At 46.5% G+C, this 20,905-nt stretch overlaps 2 protein-coding genes across 2 annotated transcripts; both read right to left on the bottom strand.

Annotated features, from left to right (window-relative positions):
* Positions 1–5,093: 5,093 nt before the first annotated feature.
* LOC108176548 (protocadherin beta-5) lies at positions 5,094–12,898 on the bottom strand. Its single transcript, XM_070076212.2, has 2 exons — positions 8,460–12,898; positions 5,094–8,021 (listed from the first exon to the last, which is right to left on the bottom strand). Exon 1 carries the CDS (start codon positions 12,750–12,752, stop codon positions 10,293–10,295), a length of 2,460 nt encoding a protein of 819 aa, XP_069932313.1. The 5' UTR covers positions 12,753–12,898; the 3' UTR covers positions 5,094–8,021; positions 8,460–10,292.
* A 3,816-nt stretch (positions 12,899–16,714) lies between these two features.
* Positions 16,715–19,576, bottom strand: PCDHB4 (protocadherin beta 4). Its single transcript, XM_070076211.2, has one exon. It carries the CDS (start codon positions 19,393–19,395, stop codon positions 16,864–16,866), a length of 2,532 nt encoding a protein of 843 aa, XP_069932312.1. The 5' UTR covers positions 19,396–19,576; the 3' UTR covers positions 16,715–16,863.
* Between the last annotated feature and the right edge of the window lie 1,329 nt (positions 19,577–20,905).

Genomic DNA, 20,905 nt, shown 5'->3' with positions numbered 1-20,905 from the left:
AGGTCGGGGCACCGGATTCTGTCCCGGTTGCCCCTCTTCCAGGCCAGCTCTCTGCTGTGGCCAAGGAGTGCAGTGGAGGATGGCCCAAGTGCTTGGGCCCTGCACCCCATGGGAGACCAGGAGAAGTACCTGGCTCCTGCCATTGGATCAGCGCGGTACACCAGCCGCAGCACGCCAGCAGTGGCGGCCATTGGAGGGTAAACCAATGGCAAAAGGAAGACCTTTCTCTCTGTCTCTCTCTCTCACTATCCACTCTGCCGGTCAAGAAAAAAAAAAAAAACACCTGAAAGGAGCTAGAGAGATAACAATATCAATGTGGCCTCCAGGACTCACTTGGTAAATGTTACTGAGAACAGAGTCTTGAGGTTATGGATAACAAAATGAGCTGATGGAGCCAAACCAATAAACATCGTGCTTGGCTGGGTTTAGTGTCTTCTCTGAAACAGGCTGCTTCCAGCTCATTTCTAAATGTGTCCTTTATTTTATTTTAATTGTATTTATTTGAAAGGCAGAGTAACAGAGAGAGGTAGAAACAGAGGAGAGAGAGGTCTTCCATCTGCTGGTTCACTTCCCAAGTGGCCAGGTTGCAGGAACCCAAACACTTGGGCCATCCTCTGCTGCTTTCCCAGGTACATTAGCAGGGAGCTGGATCTGAAGGGGAGCAGCAGGGACTTGCACCGGCACCCATGAGGGATGCCCATGCTGCAGGCCAGGGCTTTAATGTGCTGTGCCACAGCAACTACCCCTAAATGTGTCCTTCTGAATCGACATCCTGAGTTCTGACTCCAGCTTGATGGCATCCACAGCATCATTTATTTTCTCTCTTTTCCTACAGAACCACCAGGCATCCTCAAACACAGATTTTTAGTTATTTTTTATTTTAAAGCAAATGTTATCAGCAATATAGTTTGGGTTAAACTCAATTTAGGTCATTCAAATTCCCCTGAGAACATTGGTAGCTATGACAGAAAGAATATAATATCTCAACATACCCCAAAAATATATCAGTGGGGTCTGTCAAGAATGTAGCTTTTGGGGCCAGCGCCATGGCTCACTAGGCTAATCCTCCACCTGTGGCGCTGGCACACTGAGTTCTAGTCCCGGTTGGGGCACCAGATTCTGTCCCACTTGCTCCTCTTCCAGTCCAGCTCTCTGCTGTGGCCCAGGAGTGCAGTGGAGGATGGCCCAAATGTTTATTTGAAAGTTTTATTTGGAAGTTAGAGTTACAGAGAAAGAGGGAGAAACAGAGAGATCATTCATCCACTGATTCGCTCCCCATGTGACTGCAATGGCCAGGGTTGGGGGCAGGCTGAAGCCAGCAGCCATGAACTTCATTTGGGTTTCCTGCATGTGTGGCACTGGCCAAAGCACTTGGGCCATCTTCCACTGCATTTCCCAGGCCATTAACAGGGAGCTGGATTGGAAGTGGAGCAGCTGGGACTCGAACTAGCACCCATATGGGATGCTGACATTGCAGTTGGAGGATTTACCCACTATGAGACAACACTGGCCCCAACAGATATTTTAAACAGTAATTTAGCAGGCTAATTACCATTGTCCTGAAATAGTGCTTTAATTGATGGAGGATTTTAAAGCATATAAAACTTCACTTTTAAATTTCCATTCCTTTCATTTTGTGTATTTATTTTTAGAGATTTACTTATTTACTTGAAAGAGTTACAGAGAGAGAGGAGAGGCAGAGAGGGAGAGGTCTTCCATCGGCTGATTCACTCCCCAGATGGCCGCAATGTCCAGAGCTGCGCTGATCCGAAGCCAGGAGCCAGAAGCATCCTCCCAACCTCCCACGTGGGTGCAGGGGCCCAAGGACTTAGGCCATCTTCTACTGCTTTCCCAGGCCATAGCAGAGAGCTGGACTGGAAGTGGAGCAGACGGGTCTCGAACCAGCGGCCATATGGGATGCTGGTGCTTCAGGCCAGGGTGTTTACCCACTGCACCACAGCACTGGCCCCCCATTAAGTACATTTTCAAAACTTCATTTGAGACTTCCTCTTTGACTCATGTATTATTTCAAAGTGTGACCTTTAGTTTCCAAGTGGAAGGTTTTCCTGCTGTCCTTCCATTACTGACTTTCAGTTTGATTGCACTGTCATTGAAGACCCACTCTGTATGATTCACTTTTAAATTGACTGCGATTTGTTCTGTGACCCAGGGTGGTTTATTTTGTACATATTCTATGAGCACTTGAGAAGAATGTGTATTCTGGTGTTGTCAGTTCTGTTTTCCATAAATATGGGTTAGGTCCTTTTGGTGAATGAGGGTACAGGTTCTTGCATATTCCATACTGATTTTCTGTCTGGTTGTTTTATCAGTTGCTGAGAGAGTGTAGTTGAAGTCTCCAACTATAATTGTAGATTTGTGTTTCTTCAATGCATGCTGTCTGTTGTGCTTCCTATAACTTGCAGCTCTGTTATTTGGTGTTTACTTAGAAGTGCTATGTTTCTTCCTTTATCATTCTACAATGTTGTACTCTATCTACAGAAATCTTCCCTGTCCTGACTTCTACTTTACTTGATATTTATAAAATCACTTCTGTTTAATTTTTTGTTAATGTTTGTAAGCTGTCCCATCTTTTTACTTTCAACCTCCCTATATGTGTGTGTGTGTATATATATATATATATATATATCCACACATACATATGATTTTATTTGTAGTTTCTTATAGACAACATGTTCTCAAGCCCATTCTAAAATTTTTGGTTTTAATTGGTAAGTTTAACCATTTACATTTAATGTAATTATTCATATGGTAGAGATTAAACTTGACTTTTTGTTTTTGTTTCCTATTTGCTCTGGTTTTTTTTTCCTCTGATTTTTCTAAGTTCCTGGGGATTATTAGAACATTTCTCTAGATTTTCATTTTAATTATAGTGTTTTTTAGAGTATCACTTGGTATAGCTTGTATAGTGGTTGTTCTAGGTTTCCCATATGGTTGGAGAAATTCCTTTACCCACTCTTTCAGAGTAGGTTGAGAGGCAAGAAAATCTCCTGAAGGCAATGTTCACTGGATAGAGGGTCTCGCTCTGGCAGTTCTTGCCTTTCAGCACTGAGAACTAGTGTGCAACTTCCTTCTGACTTCCGTGGTTGTGGTATTCAAATTGTTACTGCTTTCAAGATATTTCCCCGATCTTAATTTTCCTGTGTTTGATTATGATGTCTCTTGGTGTGGATTTCTTTGGGATTATCCTCTTTGGTATTTGTTTCACTTTTTCATCCTCTAGGTCTATGTCTTTTGCCAAATCTGGAAAGTTTTCAGCGATCTTGAATAACTTTTCAATCACACCCTCTTTCTTCTTTTCTCCCAGGCTCAAATGATGCAAATCTCAGAACTTCATTAAGGTCCCAAAGGTCCTTGAGGCTTCATTCATTACTTTACTGTCTATTTTCTCCCTGTTGTTCAGGTTGGGTATTTCCTATTGTTCTAGATTCTAGTTCACTTGTTCTTTGTCCTCTCTATTCCGCTATTGAGCCCACCCACTGAATTGTTTCAAATGTATTTTTATTTTCTAAGATTTCCACTGATGTTTTTATTTTTAAAGATTTATTTACATATTTGAAAGGAAGAGTGATGGGGGAGAGGAGAAAGACAGAGAGATCCATCTTCTATCTGCTGGTTCACTCCCCAAATGGCCACAATGGCAAGGGTGGTCCAGGCCAGACAGGAGCTCAGAACTCCATCGGGGTCTCCCATGTGGGTGGCAGGGGCCCGAGTACTTGGGCCATGTTCTGCTGCCTTCCCAGGTGCATTGGCAGGGAGCTGGATTGGAAGCAGAGCAGCCAGGACTCAAAGCATTCTGATATGGGTTGCTAGCTTCCCACCACTTGCTGCACCACAGTGCCAGCCCTCCACTGGTGTGTGTGTGTGTGTGTATGTGTGTTTAAGATTTATTTATTTATTTGAGAGGCAGAGAGCAGAGAGAGAGAGAGGTCTTCCATCCACTGGTTCACTCCCCAAATGGCCACAACAGCTGAAGCTGTGTGATCAGAAGCCAGGAGCTTCTTCCAGGACTCCTACACGGGTGCAGGCGCCCAAAGACTTGGGCCATCTTCTACTGCTTTCCCAGGCCACAGCAGAGAGCTGGATCAGAAGTGCAGCAGCTGGATGTGAACTGGCACCCATATGGGATGCTAGCACTACAGGCAGCAGCTTTACCCACTACATCACAGTGTCAGCCCCCACTGGTGGTTTTATATCTTCCAATTTTTTTTTTTTTTGCTGTGACTTTATATTTCATTGCTTGGACTCCATATTTTTTCATTTCTTTCAGTTATGTTCATAATTGCTTGTTGAAACATTTCATGAAATCTTTTTGAATCTTTGTCAGATAATTCTAACATCTCTGTTATCTTGATGCTGGAATATATTGTCTATTGAACTCACTTTGAGATTTTCTTGATATGAAAAAAATAGTCCCTTCTTTGATGTGTATTCAGCCAAAAGGAATCTTACTTGAACGCATGCAGAGCTATATTGAAGAATGCTTATACCACCAGTGTCCATTTAACAAAACTTTTAGAGCCATCAGAAAGTCAATCCATAGTAAAATTAATATGAAGGTAAAAGTGTATTTATCAATGGACTACTATAAAGTTATATAAATAAATGAACTGTACTACCATTCATGAATTCAACATGATAAAGACTAAGTAAAAGAAAGCCCATATATGAAGCCATTTCTCTCTGCTACAAAGACAGACTACATTAGACGATATATATTTTAAAGAATATATGCATATCTCCTGAAATTATAGAGAACAAATGATTAAATTAAACTTTTAGGCTATAGCATGTTTTTTATTGAGATAAAGGAAGTTATGATGGAGCTACATGGGAACTTCCAAAATTTTGGCATTGACCTGATTCTTAAAATGGGTAATGGGTACATGGCCTATTATTTCACTAACAGTTATTTGAAAATTATACATGTAGACATAATTTGTTAATAGATGTAGTATTGTATATACTTTTTTGAATTTCTAATAAATTTTAAAAATATGATAAAGTAAAATAAAATAGGGAAGCAATTTCTGTGGAAATTGTCTGGATTCATATTCTGATTCTAGCACTTACTAGCTGGGGACCTTCTGAAATCCCAACTGCCAGTGGGATGACATTAGGAGATGGGGCCTTTGGGGGGTAATTAAGTATGGAGGGTGGATCCCTCATGAATAGGGTTGGGGTCCCTATAAAAGGGACCCAGATAGCTCTCTCACCCACTGTGTGCCATGGAAGAACACAATGAAAAGTCAGCAGGCTGTATCTGCAAGGAGCCCTACAAGAATGCAGTCATCCTGGCACTCTGATTTTGGGTTTCCAGGCCCTAGAACTGTAAGAAATAAGTGCCTGCCCTGGTAAGCCACCAAATCTGTGGTACCTTGTTACTGCAGCCCGAACTAAATCAGCAGCCTGGGCAAGTTGCTTTATCTCTGTGTGTTCCAGATTGTTCGTACAACAAATAGAAAATCAACTATACATTATTTCAAGGGTTAAATGAAGTATATATAAATAATTGTTAAAATATTCAAATACATAGAAAGTATAATAATGAACTATAATATATAATAATGATTAATAATTATTATTTTCCCTCAAGAAATGTTTCCCCCCAAAAAATGCTTAAGACTCATTTCTAAATAAATCAAAAAAATCTTCTGGTGAACACTAAGACATTTGGAAGAGATTTTGGAATCTCAGCATAAAACCTTTGACATTCCAGCATTGAAAGAACCATAGCCTATAAAAAGTTCCCTGCCTGCTCGTCACAGTGCACCCTAAATTAAAGTCTGACATTTTGCAAACCTGGCCCTGCACTGCTTCACACAAGCACCCTGTGGGAATTTCTCCTTAGGGCAGAAGCCTTTGTGGAGACCGCCTCATACAAGAGCAGAGATGTGTAAAACTGCCCTGCTGTGTCATCTACACAGTTCTTCCTTACATGTGGACAGGTAAGCACAGCTCATCAGACAGGAAAATCAGAAACACTTACCAACAAAAAGATAAAGAAAAATATGAACACTGTACTAAACAGATGATACTAGAAATAAAAGGAACTTTGAAAATGCCAAGCAATACTATGGAAAAGGCATAATCAAGTCACAAAAACATTCTTAGGTATTTAAATACACTTCCAAAATTAATAATTTGTTAGAAATACTAAAAAATAATATGAGACTTGTCAGAATGTAGAGGAAAAGACAGAGATGTATGATAAAACAAATATAAGACACATGGAGATACAATTCTGAATTGTCAATATCTGACAAGCTCAAGACTCAGAACAGGAAGGTAAAGCTAAGGATACAACTAAAAATCATTTTATTTGAAAGGGATGGAGAGAGGGAGGGATGGAGGGTGGGGGGAGAGAGAGGAGAGAGAGAGAGGAGAGAGGAGAGAGGAGAGAGGAGAGAGGAGAGAGGAGAGAGGAGAGAGGAGAGAGGAGAGGAGAGGAGAGGAGAGAGTCTGCTATATACTAGTTCACTACTCAAATGCCCACAAAAAGCCAGGATTAGGCTAGGAGCCAGAAATTCCATCAAGGTCTCCCATGTGGGTATCATGATCCAAAGAATTTGAGCCAACACCTGCTGCCTCCCATGGTGCCCATTAACAGGAAGCCAGAATCAGGAGTAGAGCTGGGACTCAAACCCAGACACTAACATGGGAAGCAGGCGTCCTAGGTGACATGTTAAGTACTGCCAACCTAAATGGCATCTTAACCAAATGCCAACTCCAGAGATACAATTATGTAGGAAATAATGGTGGGAACAATTCCAGAGGTGAAAGGTATGAATTATTAGAACAACAGTACACTCAGTTTCTGGCAAAATGAATTTTAAAAAGATCAAGATATTATGAAATTTAAGTCACCTCGAAGAAAGAGAAAATTCTGAAATCTGAGAGAGAAAGGGGAAGGCATACATATTTTATCAGTTTCTGAAATGGATCTATAGGCAACACAAGGAATTCTTAGCTATGGCTGCAGAACTGTAAAATGTCATCAAAATTTGGCCATTCAAACATAATTTAATTGAGAGAGGTTGGAAGGTTTAAAGGAAAAGCAGATATAAAGGTTATTCTTTTCATTCATACAAAAAATTAAGTGAAACTCTTATTAATTGAACAGTAATCACAGGTTCGTTTGACTATGGAACTACCCAAGAATAGTGATAAAGCTGGGTGTGAAGAATGAATGACCGCAGTTATTTTAAGTGAGGTGGGTACTCAGTAATCCTAAGAGGAATTGGTGCAAAGTTTATGGAAGAAAAAATACTACATTCATTTTATAGGGCTGCCATCCCAAACAGCACAGAACAGGAGGCTTAACCAGCAGGGATTTGTTTCCTAGGGCTCTGGGGGCTGGAGGTCTCAGTAGGGTGCTGGCGGGGTCCCCTGCTCTGAGGCCTCTGTCCTTGCCTGACGCATCACCACCTTCCTCTGGTGTCTGCACATGATCACTGCTGTGTGTGTGCCCATATCCTCCCACGATCCCTCTTCCTCACCTCCACTCCCACTCTCCTCTTTTTGTAAGTAATATTCGATTAAGATCCACTGCAACTACTTTCATTTTAATGTAGTTCTCTCTTTAAAGTTCCTGTCTCTGAGGTAGTAGAGGTTAGAGCATCAACATATTAACCTAGTTAGAGAGCACAATTCAGTCTTTGTTAACAACATATTCCTTAGTGATAAGGAAGTAAATAAAAAAGGGCTTTTATAAATGTTTAAAAGTGATTTCCAATGAGATAAAATGAAACAAAGAGACAGTATCGTATGCTGGCAAATGTGTGGAGGAACTTGTACATCCAGTCACTGATGCAGTGGTGTGAGTACAACCATTTTGGAAAATTATTTCAAAATATCATCAAAAGTGAACATGTACTGTATTTATTAAATAAGCAGCGATCGCCCCTGTAGATATATACCCAACAGAACCACATATCCACCTCCTGCCAAAGGATGTACAAGAATGTTCATAGGAGAATCATTTGTGACACCAAACCTTGCACCTACCCTAATATGCCTCTAGGCCGGCGCCGCGGCTCAATAGGCTAATCCTCCGCCCTGCGGCGCCGGCACACCGGGTTCTAGTCCCGGTCGGGGCGCCGGATTCTGTCCCGGTTGCCCCTCTTCCAGGCCAGCCCTCTGCTGTGGCCAGGGAGTGCAGTGGAGGATGGCCCAGGTGCTTGGGCCCTGCACCCCATGGGAGACCAGGAAAAGCACCTGGCTCCTGGCTCCTGCCATCGGATCAGCGCGGTGCGCCGGCTGCAGCGCGCCGGCCGCGGCGGCCATTGGAGGGTGAACCAACGGCAAAGGAAGACCTTTCTCTCTGTCTCTCTCTCTCACTGTCCACTCTGCCTGTCAAAAAATTAAAAAAAAAAAAAAAAAAAAAAAAAGTAAAAAAAGAATGTTCATAGGAGAATCATTTGTGACACCAAACCTTGCACCTACCCTAATATGCCTCTAAAGGATAATAAATTGTAGCACACTCATGCAATGGCAACTATACAGCAACAAGAATGAAGGAACTAAAAAGAAAAACTATTATAGATACACTTGATCAACATAGTGTTGAATGAAAGAAGCTGATGCAGAGTGGTCCTTACTCTATTATTCCATTTATGTAAATTCAAAAGATGCAAACTAAACTGTGATATTGAAAGTCGGTATAGGGGCCGGAGCTGTGGTGCAGTGGGTTAACACCCTGGCCTGAAGTGCCGGCATCCCATATGGGTGCTGGTTCTAGTCCTGGCTGCTCCACTTCTGATCCATCTCTCTGCTATGGCCTGGGAAAGCAGTGGAAGATGGTCCAAGTCCTTGGGCCTCGCACCTGTGTGGGAGACCCAGAAGAAGCTCCTGGCTCCTGGCTTTGGATCTGCACAGCTCCAGCTGTTGCAGCCAATTGGGGAGTGAACTAGTGGATGGAAGACCTCTCTCTCTCTTTCTGCCTCTCCTCTCTCTGTGTAACACTGACTTTCAAACAAATAAATCTTTTTTTAATAAAGAAAGCATAATTGACAACTTGGGATGGTACTGATTGCAGAGTAACTTGTGTGGCAACAGGAGCACTCATAATGTTTCTTTTCCTCATCAGTCTACTGCCACCAGGCATGTTTATTTTGTGAAAGTATAGTAAACTGTACATTAAAGGATTTATTCACTTTTCTGCATATATGCCATAATTCAATTAAAAATAGTTTGGGGGCCAGTGTTGTGGCACAGTGCGTTAAGCCTCTGCCTGAGAAGCTGCCATCCCATATGAGCACCAGTTCAAGTCCCAGCCTCTCCACTTCCAATCCAGCTCCCTGCAAATGCTCCTGGGAAAGTAGCAGACTCCTGTCATCCACATGAGATTCTCAGATAGTTTCAGGCTCCTGGTTTCAGCCTGGCCTATCCCTAGCCAATGTGACCATTGGAGAGTGAACTACCAGATGGAAGATCTTTCACTCTCTTTCTGCTACTCTTTCAAACAACAAATTAAAGATACAGAAATAAAGTAGATGATTCTGAGCCTTTTTATTTGTTACTATTTATTTATTTATTTATTTATTTCAAAAGCAAGGTGGGTGTGCTCCAACCACTGGTTCAATTCCCAAATGCTTATGACAGCCAGGGTTGGGCCAGGTGGAAGCCAGAAACCAGGAACTCAATCTAGGTCTCCCATGTGTCAAGGACTCAATAACCTGAACCGTGACTACTGCACCAGCACCAGCACCACTACCAACCCCACTGGGGGCGGGGAGCACTACCAGGAAGCTGGAAATAGGAGCTGAGCCAGGCAGGACTGGAACCCAGGCTCTCTGATTTGACATTCAGGCAGCCCTGGCTGCAATATTACTGCTGCCAAACTTATGCTCTTTTTATCCTTTATTCTCACCTACTTGATTTGTTACCATATGTATGTATTCCTATCAAAAAATGATGTGAAATTTTTTTTTCAGTTAGCACCAAATACAAATAGAGTAAGATGAATCAGAATGGGTACACTCTGTAGAAAATATAATTAATGTTTGACTTTATTAAGACAGACAGTTCATCAGATTAAAGACCAAGGAAGAGGAAATCTACAGCATGCAAGGGTGTGGAACTTCAATATGTAAATATATGCAAGGAAGTAGAAAGGAATTTTCCAAAATAGGAGAAGATAAACAGATAGATCAATTACAGAGGGGAAAACAAAGCTACACTTGAAAGTGGATTTTTTTTTTCAGTGACATTCTCAACTCCTATGTCTGTGCAAGTAGGGATAAAGGGCAGAAAACTTGCTTCATATCAGTTATCTAAGAGAATAAAAAGCTATTCCGGGAGGCAGAGTTTTCTCCTATTTGTTCTCCAGCGATCTGGGGAGAGAGATTGGGATAAATCGGTTTCATGAACTTGAACTCCCCGGTCCCAGCGTCGCCCGTCAGGCGCACCTCGTACTGGTAGCTGTGCGACAGCGTCCCGCCGCCGCTCACGTCCAGCAGCGGCCCCGGGAAGCGGCCCTCCGCACCCGCGCCGCCGCCGCCGCCGCCGCCGCCGCCGCCGCCGCCGCCGCCGCCAACCGCACACCCCGCCCCCACACCGCCCCCGCCCCCGCCCGCGCCCGCGCTCGCGCCGCACAGCCGCGCCGCCACCAGCGCCAGCACACTCAGCACCAAGAGCGACGACACCGCCGCCAGCGCCACCACCAGCTGCACCGTGAGCGAGTCGGGCCGCGCCGCCTCGGCCGCCGCCGCCGCCTCGGGCAGCGCCAGGTAGGGCTGCGAGAAGCCGTCCACCAGCAGCACGTGCAGCGTGACGCTGGCCGACAGCGGCGGCTCGCCGTGGTCGCGCACCAGCACCAGCAGCCGCTGCCTGGGCGCGTCGCGCTCGCTCAGCGGCCGCGCCGTGCGCACCTCGCCGCTGTGCGCCCACACGCCGAACAGCCCGGGCTCCGTGGCCTTGAGCAGCTCGAACGACAGCCAGGCGTTCTGGCCCGCGTCGCCGTCCACCGCCACCACCTTGGTCACCAGGTAGCCCGCGTCGGCCGCGCGCGGCACCAGCTCGGGGCAGGCGGCCGAGCCGTTGGCCGGCGGGTACAGCACGGCCGGCGCGTGGTCGTTGGCGTCCAGCAGCTGCACGCGCACGCGCGCCTCGCTGCTCAGCGCCGGGGAGCCGCGGTCGGCGGCGCGCACGCCGAACTCGAAGGCGCGCAGGGCCTCGTAGTCGAGCGCGCGCAGCGCGTACAGCTGCCCGCTGTCCGCGTGCACCGACACGAGCGCCGCCACGTCGGGCTGCTGTGGCGGCGGTAGCAGCGAGTAGGTCACCTGCGCGTTGGCGCCCGCGTCCCTGTCGCTGGCGCTCACGGAGCCGATGAGCAGCCCGGGGCTGTTGTTCTCGCGCACCAGCAGGGTGTAGGCGGCCTGGCTGAAGGCCGGGGCGTTGTCGTTCACGTCGGACACCTGCACCGCGACGTGGTGCCGGGTGGTCAGCCTGGGCGTGCCCAGGTCGGACACGGTGATGGTGATGTTGTACTCGGCCCTGGTCTCCCTGTCCAGCGCTCCATCGGTTACCAGGGTGTAGAAGTTCTTGAATGTGGGCTTTAAAAGGAAGGGAAGGTCGTTCTGGATGGAGCAAACCATCTTCCCGTTGTCTCCGGAGTCCGGATCAGAAATACTGAAAACGGCAACCATGGTCTCGGGCGAGTTTTCTGGGATGGCGCTGGTCATCGTGGCCATGGTCAGTTCCGGCGCGTTGTCATTCACGTCCAGCACCTCTACAGCCACGGTGCATTTTCCTGATAGGCCTCCGCCGTCTGTGGCTATAATTTCCACGCTGTAACCTCTAGTAGTCTCGAAATCCAACGCCCCCTTCAGACGAATTTCTCCCGTGACCTCGTCTATTACAAATGGCTGGGCACCCTCATCACCTTGGAACAGAGCGTAGGCTACTCTACCGTACGCTCCTGCGTCCGAATCCCGGGCAGAGACCTTGACCACCGAGGAACTCACGGGGCTGTCCTCGGGAACCTGCACCGCGTACACCGTCTGTAAAAACTCGGGGGCATTATCGTTGATGTCCACGACTTCGACGCGCACTGTGGCAGTCCCCGACCTGGGCGGAACCCCGCCGTCCAGCGCCGTGAGGACTAACACGACCTCGGGCTGCTCCTCCCGGTCGAGCGCTTTGTCCAGCACCAGCTCTGGGTGCTTCCTGCCGTCTCCGCGATTTTGAGTAACGACATGAAATGTGGAGTTGGGGCTGATGGTGTAGTTCTGAACAGTGTTGCTACCCGTGTCCAGGTCCTGGGCTGTTTTCAAAGGAAACACGGAGCCCGGCTGGGCGCTCTCAGGGATTTTTAGCAGCATCTGCCTCTCCAGGAACTCGGGGGAATGGTCATTTACATCTGTGAGCTGCAGCTCAGCTTGCAAAAACTGCACTGGGTTCTCCAGTAACAGTTGGAAATGCAAAATGCAGGGCTCTGTCGTCCCGCACAGCACCTCCCGGTCCAGTTTTTCGCGGAGAAGCAAATCGCCAGTCTCTCTAGTGAGCTGCAAGAGCTGTTTGTTTCCTTTGTAATGGATTCGCGCGCCCCGAGCCGCCAGTTCTCCCACCCCTAGCCCCAGGTCCTCAGCCAGGTTGGCCACAAAATGGCCACTTTCTGTTTCTTCTGGAATGGAATATCTAAGTACATCAGCGCCAACCTCCCACAAAAGCAACAGTACGACAAGAAAGACAACTTGCCTTTTGCGTGGCTTTTTTGCGAGCGCAGTCTCCATTGTTCTGAGCTGGTCCAGAAGATGCAGTTTCTTCCACTCAGTACACCGTCCACCCAGATAGTTCGGTTACCTCGAATTAGACCTTCCTCAGCGACTTGCACTGAAAACGAGGCTCACTGAGCATCTCTCCCCTGGAGCTCACCCAAAACGCTTCCTTCTTTCAGAGAGCCTTCAGAGTTCTGATTCGCAGCTTAATGGCGACCTGGGTAATTGGAGAGCCGGTCGTTCACACTCGCAAGCCTGCAGCGCCACCAGGCGTCCTTAGTTACTATTGCATGCAACTTGTGCTATTTCGTTCCATACAATGATTGCAGGATCACACAGTGAGAGCATGTGTGCTTCCATTAAAAGCTTCCCATCTCTCTTCCAAAGTGGCCGCACCATTTCTCATTCTCACTAGCAGTGAACAGGAGCTGCTGTTGCGCCACATCTTCGCAAGCATTTGCTGACGTCAGTGTTTGGAATTTGGTCATTCTAATAGGGTCCAGTATTTCCTTGTTATTTTAATTTACATTTCCTTGAAGATGTAAGATGTGGAGCATCTTTTCATATGCTTATTTGTCAAATAAAAATCTTTGGTAAAGTTTTTACTAAAGTCTTTGGGCCACTTATAAAAATATTTTCTTTTTTATTTGAAAGGCAGAGTGACACAGAGAAGCAGAGACAGAGATATCTTCCATGTGCTGGTTCACTTGTCAAATGCTAGGCCAGGTGGAAGCCAGGAGGTACTAATTCCTGCCAGGTCTCCCTCATGAGTGACAGGAACCCAAATACTTGGTCAGGCCATCATCATTGTCTCCTAAGCAGATTATCAAGAAACTGGATCAGAAGCTGGGACTTGAACCAGGCACTCCAACAGGATATCTGGATGTCCCAAGTGGAGGCTTAGCCTGCTTCTCCGCGTGGTTCTCCTCCTTGGTCCATTGTAAATGAAGTTGTCTGTTGCCTTATTGCTGAGCTTTAATAGTTCTTGATCACATGTGTGTTTTGCAGATATTTGCTCTCAGCCAGTGGCTTGTCTTTGCATTCTCTTGCTAGAACCACGTATGGCAGGGCATAGAGTTGTAAGGGAGTTTAGCCTATCAATCCTTTCTCCTTTGGATCGTGCCTTTCTGGGTTTTTTCTTTCTTTTCAAGATTTCTTTACTTTTGTCCTTTTTTTCTGCATAAGCTTTATATTCAGCTCATTGACTATTACAAAGATAGCTGATAAATTTTGTTTAGGATTTCCTTGTGTTGATAGTTTGGGGACAAACTGATGTATTCCCAACATTGAGTCTTCCAACTAGTAAATGCTGTATTTAGATTTTCATTTATTTTCTCAATGTTTTACAGTTTTTAGTGTAGAGTATTATGAATATTGTGTTAGATTTGTTCCTGGGTACTGAAACTACCATAACTTCTATATTTTATTTGTTGTCTTATTTCACCAGTTACAACCTATAATAAAAACCTGAAGGAGTAAATGTGCGCATCCTTGTTTCATTCTTGATCTCCAGGCAAAATTCTTCATAATTTGCTATTAATGATATTTACTGTAGGTCTTAAAGATTCTCTGAAAGTTCCCTTCCAGTTTATTTGCTAAGTTTTACCATTAACTGATCTATCATATCACTTTCAATATAGCCATTGTGATGATTATATTTTTCCTCCTTTATCTGTGTTTATGGTGAATCATACTACTAATTTTCAAATAGTAAATGCACTTGTATTCCTAAAATAAACCTCACTTTCTCATAATTTGTTTCCTTTTATAGATTTGCAAATTTAATTTAATTTGCTGATCTTTTAAAAGATTATTTGTCCTTGTTTATGAAAGAGATAGGCTTATAATTTTCCTTTTTCACAAAATCCTATTCAGGTTCAGTTGTCATAACCTATTCAGATTATGCTGGCACTGAAAAGGTTTGGACATTGTTTTTTCTATCCTATGAGTTTGCATAAATTGGTTTAATTCTTAGGTAAGTAGTTGGAAGAATTCACCAATGTGAATTGGAGTAGGAAGGTTTTAAATATTTAAATTATGATGAGTTAGGACCAGCGCTGTGGCATGGGGGTAAAGCCAGTGCCTGCAGTGCTGGTATCCCATATGGGTGCTGGTTTGAGTCCCAGCTGCTCCAATTCTGATCCAGCTCTCAGCCTGGGAAAGCAGTAGAAGATGGCCCAAGTCCTTGGGCCGCTGCATCCCCATGGGAGAACCAGAAGAAGCTCCTGGCTCCAGATCGGTCCAGCTCCCACCATTGCGGCCAATTGGGGAATGAACCAATGGATGGAAGACCTTTCTCTCTTGTTCTCACTCTCGCTCTCTGCCTCTCCTCTCTCTGTGTAACTCTGACATTCAAATAAATAAATAAATAAATCTTTTAAAAAATAAGATAAGTAAAATTTTCTTTTAGTTTTCAAAAAAGTTTAAGATTTAAATTGAATACAGACCAAAAATTGTTTGCTGAATGACTTAAATGCTGAACAATTTTCCATTTTTATTTAATTATAGTATTTGGTCAAAAGTGCATGTATACTGCAGTAGGATGACACTTCTTATTTAGAAACAAAAGTTAGATTATTAAGCAAGCTTATAACAGAACTGTCTTAGAGCTATATACACATACATTTAACTAGTTAGAAGTGGCTTACATAACACAAAATAAAGGAATTATGATTCAGCTAAATTCATTATCACGCCAATCTACTTAGGGACAAAATATCTGCATATTTCATACTAATGTAATGGTATTATTAATAAATTATATTGATTCAAAATAACTGAAGTTTAAAAAAAGACAAAAGGTGGTTAAACATAAAAAGCACTATTTTGCTGATAAAGACTTGTCTATACCTGCAAAGTAAAATAAAGTGAAAAATCTAAGATCAACTGATCATCCCAATGAAGCAGAGCAGCAAAGATTCAGAAGAAATTTCATGTCTCTTTTTAAAATCTGGGAAAAGCTGCAGAAAAACCAAAGGAAAATGCACACATTAATGTGCACTTGGACGTGGCAAAAGCAAGGAAAACTATGATGCTCTGAAGCTTTGTGTATTCTTTGAGAGAAGCTTATGGTTTATTTCAGGTCTGAGATTTTTAAAAGAGGATAATATCAATCAGTTATTGAATAGATTTTCTTAATGAAAAGGATGGCAAATCATATGAGATAGTGTCTTTCGCTGTAAATAAAAATTATTGTAGAAATCTATTATTAGTATTTATGAGGCATTTAGAATGAGCTAGGTAGGTAGTAACCAAACAATGCAATCTTGAGTATGAAGGCTGCTCACGACAAGAAAAGTGCATGTTCATACAAAATTTGGAAGACACAAGCGTGCCACACTTTATGCCAGGGCTCTAGGAGTCTTAACCCTGCAGGACATCATCAGTAAATGTGGAGGGAACTACTAGGAACTTGAAACGTGAAAGATAAATGGTAAAAAAGGCATCACCAATATAAAAAAATCAAGATCACGGAAAAGCTTCAAAAGATTTCATTAAAAAAGACACCAACTGGCCGGCGCTGTGGCTCACTAGGCTAATCCTCCGCCTAGCGGCGCCGGCACACCGGGTTCTAGTCCTGGTCGGGGTGCCGGATTCTGTCCCGGTTGCCCCTCTTCCAGGCCAGCTCTCTGCTGTGGCCCGGGAGTGCAGTGGAGGATGGCCCAAGTACTTGGGCCCTGCACCCCATGGGAGGCCAGGATAAGTACCTGGCTCCTGCCATCGGATCAGCGCGGTGCGCCTGCCGCAGCGGCCATTGGAGGGTGAACCAACGGCAAAGGAAGACCTTTCTCTCTGTCTCTCTCTCTCTCACTGTCCACTCTGCCTGTCAAAAAAAAAAAAAAAAACTTAAGAGCATCATTAAAATAAAATTTCTCTTTATACTGCTTGAGTAATTTATAGTTGTGCAAAGAATAATCGCCAAGAGGTCAAATATGAAGGAAATAAAGCCAGTATCACTAAAAATACTAAATGCAAATAACACCAATAAAAAAGGTAAACAGCGTGATCAGAGACGTGCATAGGTTTGGAATTGTACTATGAGTATTTACATAGCAATACAATATCTTCAAACATTGCAACGAGAAGTTGGCAAAAGTAATGAGATTCATTTAGCCGTGGTCAACACTTAATTGAATACAAAGCTACTCCTATAATTAGGATTTTCGTTAATTTCTCTCCCAGGGTCCTGAACAAAGAGGTTGGGGCTAATGGGTTTCATGAACTTGAACTCCCCGGTCCCGGCGTCGCCCGTCAGGCGCACCTCGTACTGGTAGCTGTGCGACAGCGTCCCGCCGCCGCTCACGTCCAGCAGCGGCCCCGGGAAGCGGCCCTCCGCACCCGCGCCGCCGCCGCCGCCGCCGCCAACCGCACACCCCGCCCCCACACCAACACCGCCCCCGCCCCCGCCCCCGCCCCCGCCCGCGCCGCACAGCCGCGCCGCCACCAGCGCCAGCACACTCAGCACCAAGAGCGACGACACCGCCGCCAGCGCCACCACCAGCTGCACCGTGAGCGAGTCGGGCCGCGCCGCCTCGGCCGCCGCCGCCGCCTCGGGCAGCGCCAGGTAGGGCTGCGAGAAGCCGTCCACCAGCAGCACGTGCAGCGTGACGCTGGCCGACAGCGGCGGCTCGCCGTGGTCGCGCACCAGCACCAGCAGCCGCTGCCTGGGTGCGTCGCGCTCGCTCAGCGGCCGCGCCGTGCGCACCTCGCCGCTGTGCGCCCACACGCCGAACAGCCCGGGCTCCGTGGCCTTGAGCAGCTCGAACGACAGCCAGGCGTTCTGGCCCGCGTCGCCGTCCACCGCCACCACCTTGGTCACCAGGTAGCCCGCGTCGGCCGCGCGCGGCACCAGCTCGGGGCAGGCGGCCGAGCCGTTGGCCGGCGGGTACAGCACGGCCGGCGCGTGGTCGTTGGCGTCCAGCAGCTGCACGCGCACGCGCGCCTCGCTGCTCAGCGCCGGGGAGCCGCGGTCGGCGGCGCGCACGCCGAACTCGAAGGCGCGCAGGGCCTCGTAGTCGAGCGCGCGCAGCGCGTACAGCTGCCCGCTGTCCGCGTGCACCGACACGAGCGCCGCCACGTCGGGCTGGGGCTGCTGCTGCTGCAGCTGTGACGGCGACGGCGGCGCGGCGGGCGGCAGCAGCGAGTAGGTCACCTGCGCGTTGGCGCCCGCGTCCCTGTCGCTGGCGCTCACGGAGCCGATGAGCAGCCCGGGGCTGTTGTTCTCGCGCACCAGCAGGGTGTAGGCGGCCTGGCTGAAGGCCGGGGCGTTGTCGTTCACGTCGGACACCTGCACCTCGACGTGGTGCCGGGTGGTCAGCCTGGGCGTGCCCAGGTCGGACACGGTGATGGTGATGTTGTACTCGGCCCTGGCCTCCCTGTCCAGCGCTCCATCGGTTACCAGGGTGTAGAAGTTCTTGAAAGTCGGCTTTAACAGGAATGGCAGGTTATCTGGAATAGAGCAAACCGTCTTCCCGTTGTCCCCGGAATCTCTATCTCGAATTCGGAAGATGGCGACCACCGTCTCGGGAGCGTTTTCCGGGATGGGGCTGGTGAGTGAGGACAGGGTCAATTCCGGGGCGTTGTCGTTCACGTCTGCCACGTCTATGACCGCAGTGCCTTTCCCAGAAAGGCCTCCTCCGTCGGTGGCTTCGATTTCCACCCTGTAAGATTTTATTTTTTCATAATCCAGTTTCTTTTTCAGGCGTATTTCTCCTGTGACTTCATTTACAGAGAATGTTTGTTGAATTTCGTCTGAGGGTTGAAACAAGGCATAGGAAACACTCCCGAAGTTTCCAGCATCTGAGTCCCTGGCTGAGACCTTAAGAATAGGGGCGTCTAGGGGGCTGTTTTCCGGGACCTGCACCTCATACGGGGTGTGCACAAACTCCGGAGCATTGTCGTTGACGTCCATGACCAGGATTCGAACCAGGACTGTGCCAGACCTGCGAGGAGCGCCGCCATCCAGTGCGGTGAGGGTTAAGCTGAACTCAGCCTGCGCCTCCCGGTCCAGTTCTTTGTCCTGTACCAAATCCGGATACTTCTTGCCCTCACTCTGATTTCTAGTGACAACGTGAAAATGAGAATTGGGGCTGATGGTGTATTTTTGAAGCCCGTTGCTGCCCACGTCCAAATCCTGGGCTAATTTCAAAGGAAAGAGAGTCCCTGGCAGGCTGTTTTCGGGTATTTTCAAGAGCACTTCCTTATCAGGGAATACCGGGGAATGGTCATTGATGTCCTGGATCCATAATTCTCCGTGAAAAAACTGCACCGGCATTTCCAGGAACACTTGGAAATGCAGCACACAGGGCTCCGCAGGGCCACACAGCTCCTCCCGGTCCAGTTTCTCCCTCAGAAGCAAATCTCCGGTCTGAGGATCCAGCAGCAGAGGCTGCTGGTCATCGTCAGACACCACCCGTGCCGACCGGGCCGCCAGTTCCCCTGCCCCCAGGCCCAGGTCCTCCTGCAGACGGGCTACGGAGGAGCCGCCCTCGGTCTCCTCCCGCACAGAGTAACGAATCGGCTCGGCACGAACCCGAGACAAGAACACCATGAAAATAAAGGGCACCACTTGCCTGTGTGGATGAGTTTTCTGTGGCTGCTCCATGTTGGAGTCCGGGTGCTTAATTCCTTCCGCAGTCACAGTAAGGACCCGAGACATTCAGTTCTGATTTCTTGCTTGGAAGAAAGCGCCACAGTAGCTCCCAAGCTTAAATTCCTTTAGTATGTATTTGCCCAAACCCGGTGGTCATCCCTTACTGCTTTGCAAAGCGTCCTATGTGTGTGTTTTATTACGTTTTGCAACACAAAAGAATACGCAAGCTTTTTAGGATTCTTTGTGCATTTACAATCTTAGCCTGCAGCGCCACCCAGCGTCTTGACTGAGAAATTCATATATGCAAGTCAAAGTTTTTTTTTGAGGTTTCCAAAGGAAAGCCAATTTTTAAGTGTAGACTCTTCTCTAACTGTGTTATTTCTTTCAGTTGTATAATTGATAACGTTGTTGTACCACAGGCAGTCGCCCCACACCTTTACCAGTGGAACTTCAAAGAACTCCACTTACCTTTGCATAAACTAATGAGGGGAGGTAGTTCTTCTAAAAATTCAGTTTGATTCATATTAGCTATATGTGTTTGTTTCCAAGAATGTGGAGACTTTAGGATGATGCAAAAGTTTATGATGTACTATGCCACATGGTCTAAAGGACTAGGTTCTATTTTTCCACAGTAGTGTGCAAATAACAATGCAGTTGAATAAGAGATATCTTGGTTTGTATTGAGTCGTGTACAGTGTGAACCCACATTAAGTATAGAAGTCAGGCAAATATTAGAACCACAGTTTCTGAGAGCCGGAGAGAAAATGAAAAGGGCTTTATGGATATGAAGCTCACAGGGTGACTGGACTTGTATTCTGCATGGCTTCTGTCAATTCTGTGTTCTTTGATATGTGCTCACAAAATTCTCTGCTCAGTTTACTTAAGGGTTGGACAAAGACACACCTACATTCAGGGAGCCAATGGTCTTCTAGTCTTTGCTAAGGGACTCCAGGTTCACGTTGGGCTGTTCCTTCTACATTCAGCGGGACAACTGACAACTCCACCTTGGCCTTCCCTTCCTACTTGTACAGAGAGACCAAAGCCCATCCAGAAGTGGGAGCTTTGATGCCCCTCAGGTCTTTCCTTAACATGCATACAGCCCTGAGCACATGAAAAGCCTACACATGCCTGTGGCCTTCTGAATTCTGAGGAATATATAAGAACTTTTCAAAGCCTTTACGGATGTCTCCTCAGATTTTTCATTTCAGTTACTCCATCAGCCTATTGTTTTACCAAATTTTGTGTGACACCCTGGGAGCTGTAAAATTAAATAAATGCCTCTAAATGGTTTCAACAGATGCCCTCAAAGAAAATTATTTTCTTCACTAGGTAAGCTCTGGTTTGGGTCAGATAAAGACAGCCTTGCAAGTGGAGACCTCCAGGAAACCAGCAAACTGACCACACAATGACAGTTCTCTGTGAGCTTGAAGGAGCTCCAAGTTTGTTCTCTTTTTTTGCAGCTGCTAAACTGACTGTTTCCCCTGTGACTGTAAGCTGTTAGGTTTTAAGGCTCACCGGGAAGTTAGAGAAATGCAGATGGGAATAGGGCAAGTTAAAGCACCAGAAAATCACTGTT

This window comes from Oryctolagus cuniculus, chromosome 6 (genome assembly GCF_051225735.1).
Source record: "Oryctolagus cuniculus isolate XC-2025 breed Fujian yellow rabbit chromosome 6, ASM5122573v1, whole genome shotgun sequence".
Lineage (NCBI taxonomy): Eukaryota > Metazoa > Chordata > Mammalia > Lagomorpha > Leporidae > Oryctolagus > Oryctolagus cuniculus.
The sequence above is the reverse complement of the archived record's forward strand: the minus strand, read 5'-3'. Positions and strand labels throughout refer to the sequence as shown.

Coding starts and splice junctions, on each gene's coding strand:
- PCDHB4 (XM_070076211.2), bottom strand. CDS start 19,395: ATGTCTCGGGTCCTTACTGTGACTGCGGAAGGAATTAAGCACCCGGAC.
- LOC108176548 (XM_070076212.2), bottom strand. CDS start 12,752: ATGGAGACTGCGCTCGCAAAAAAGCCACGCAAAAGGCAAGTTGTCTTT.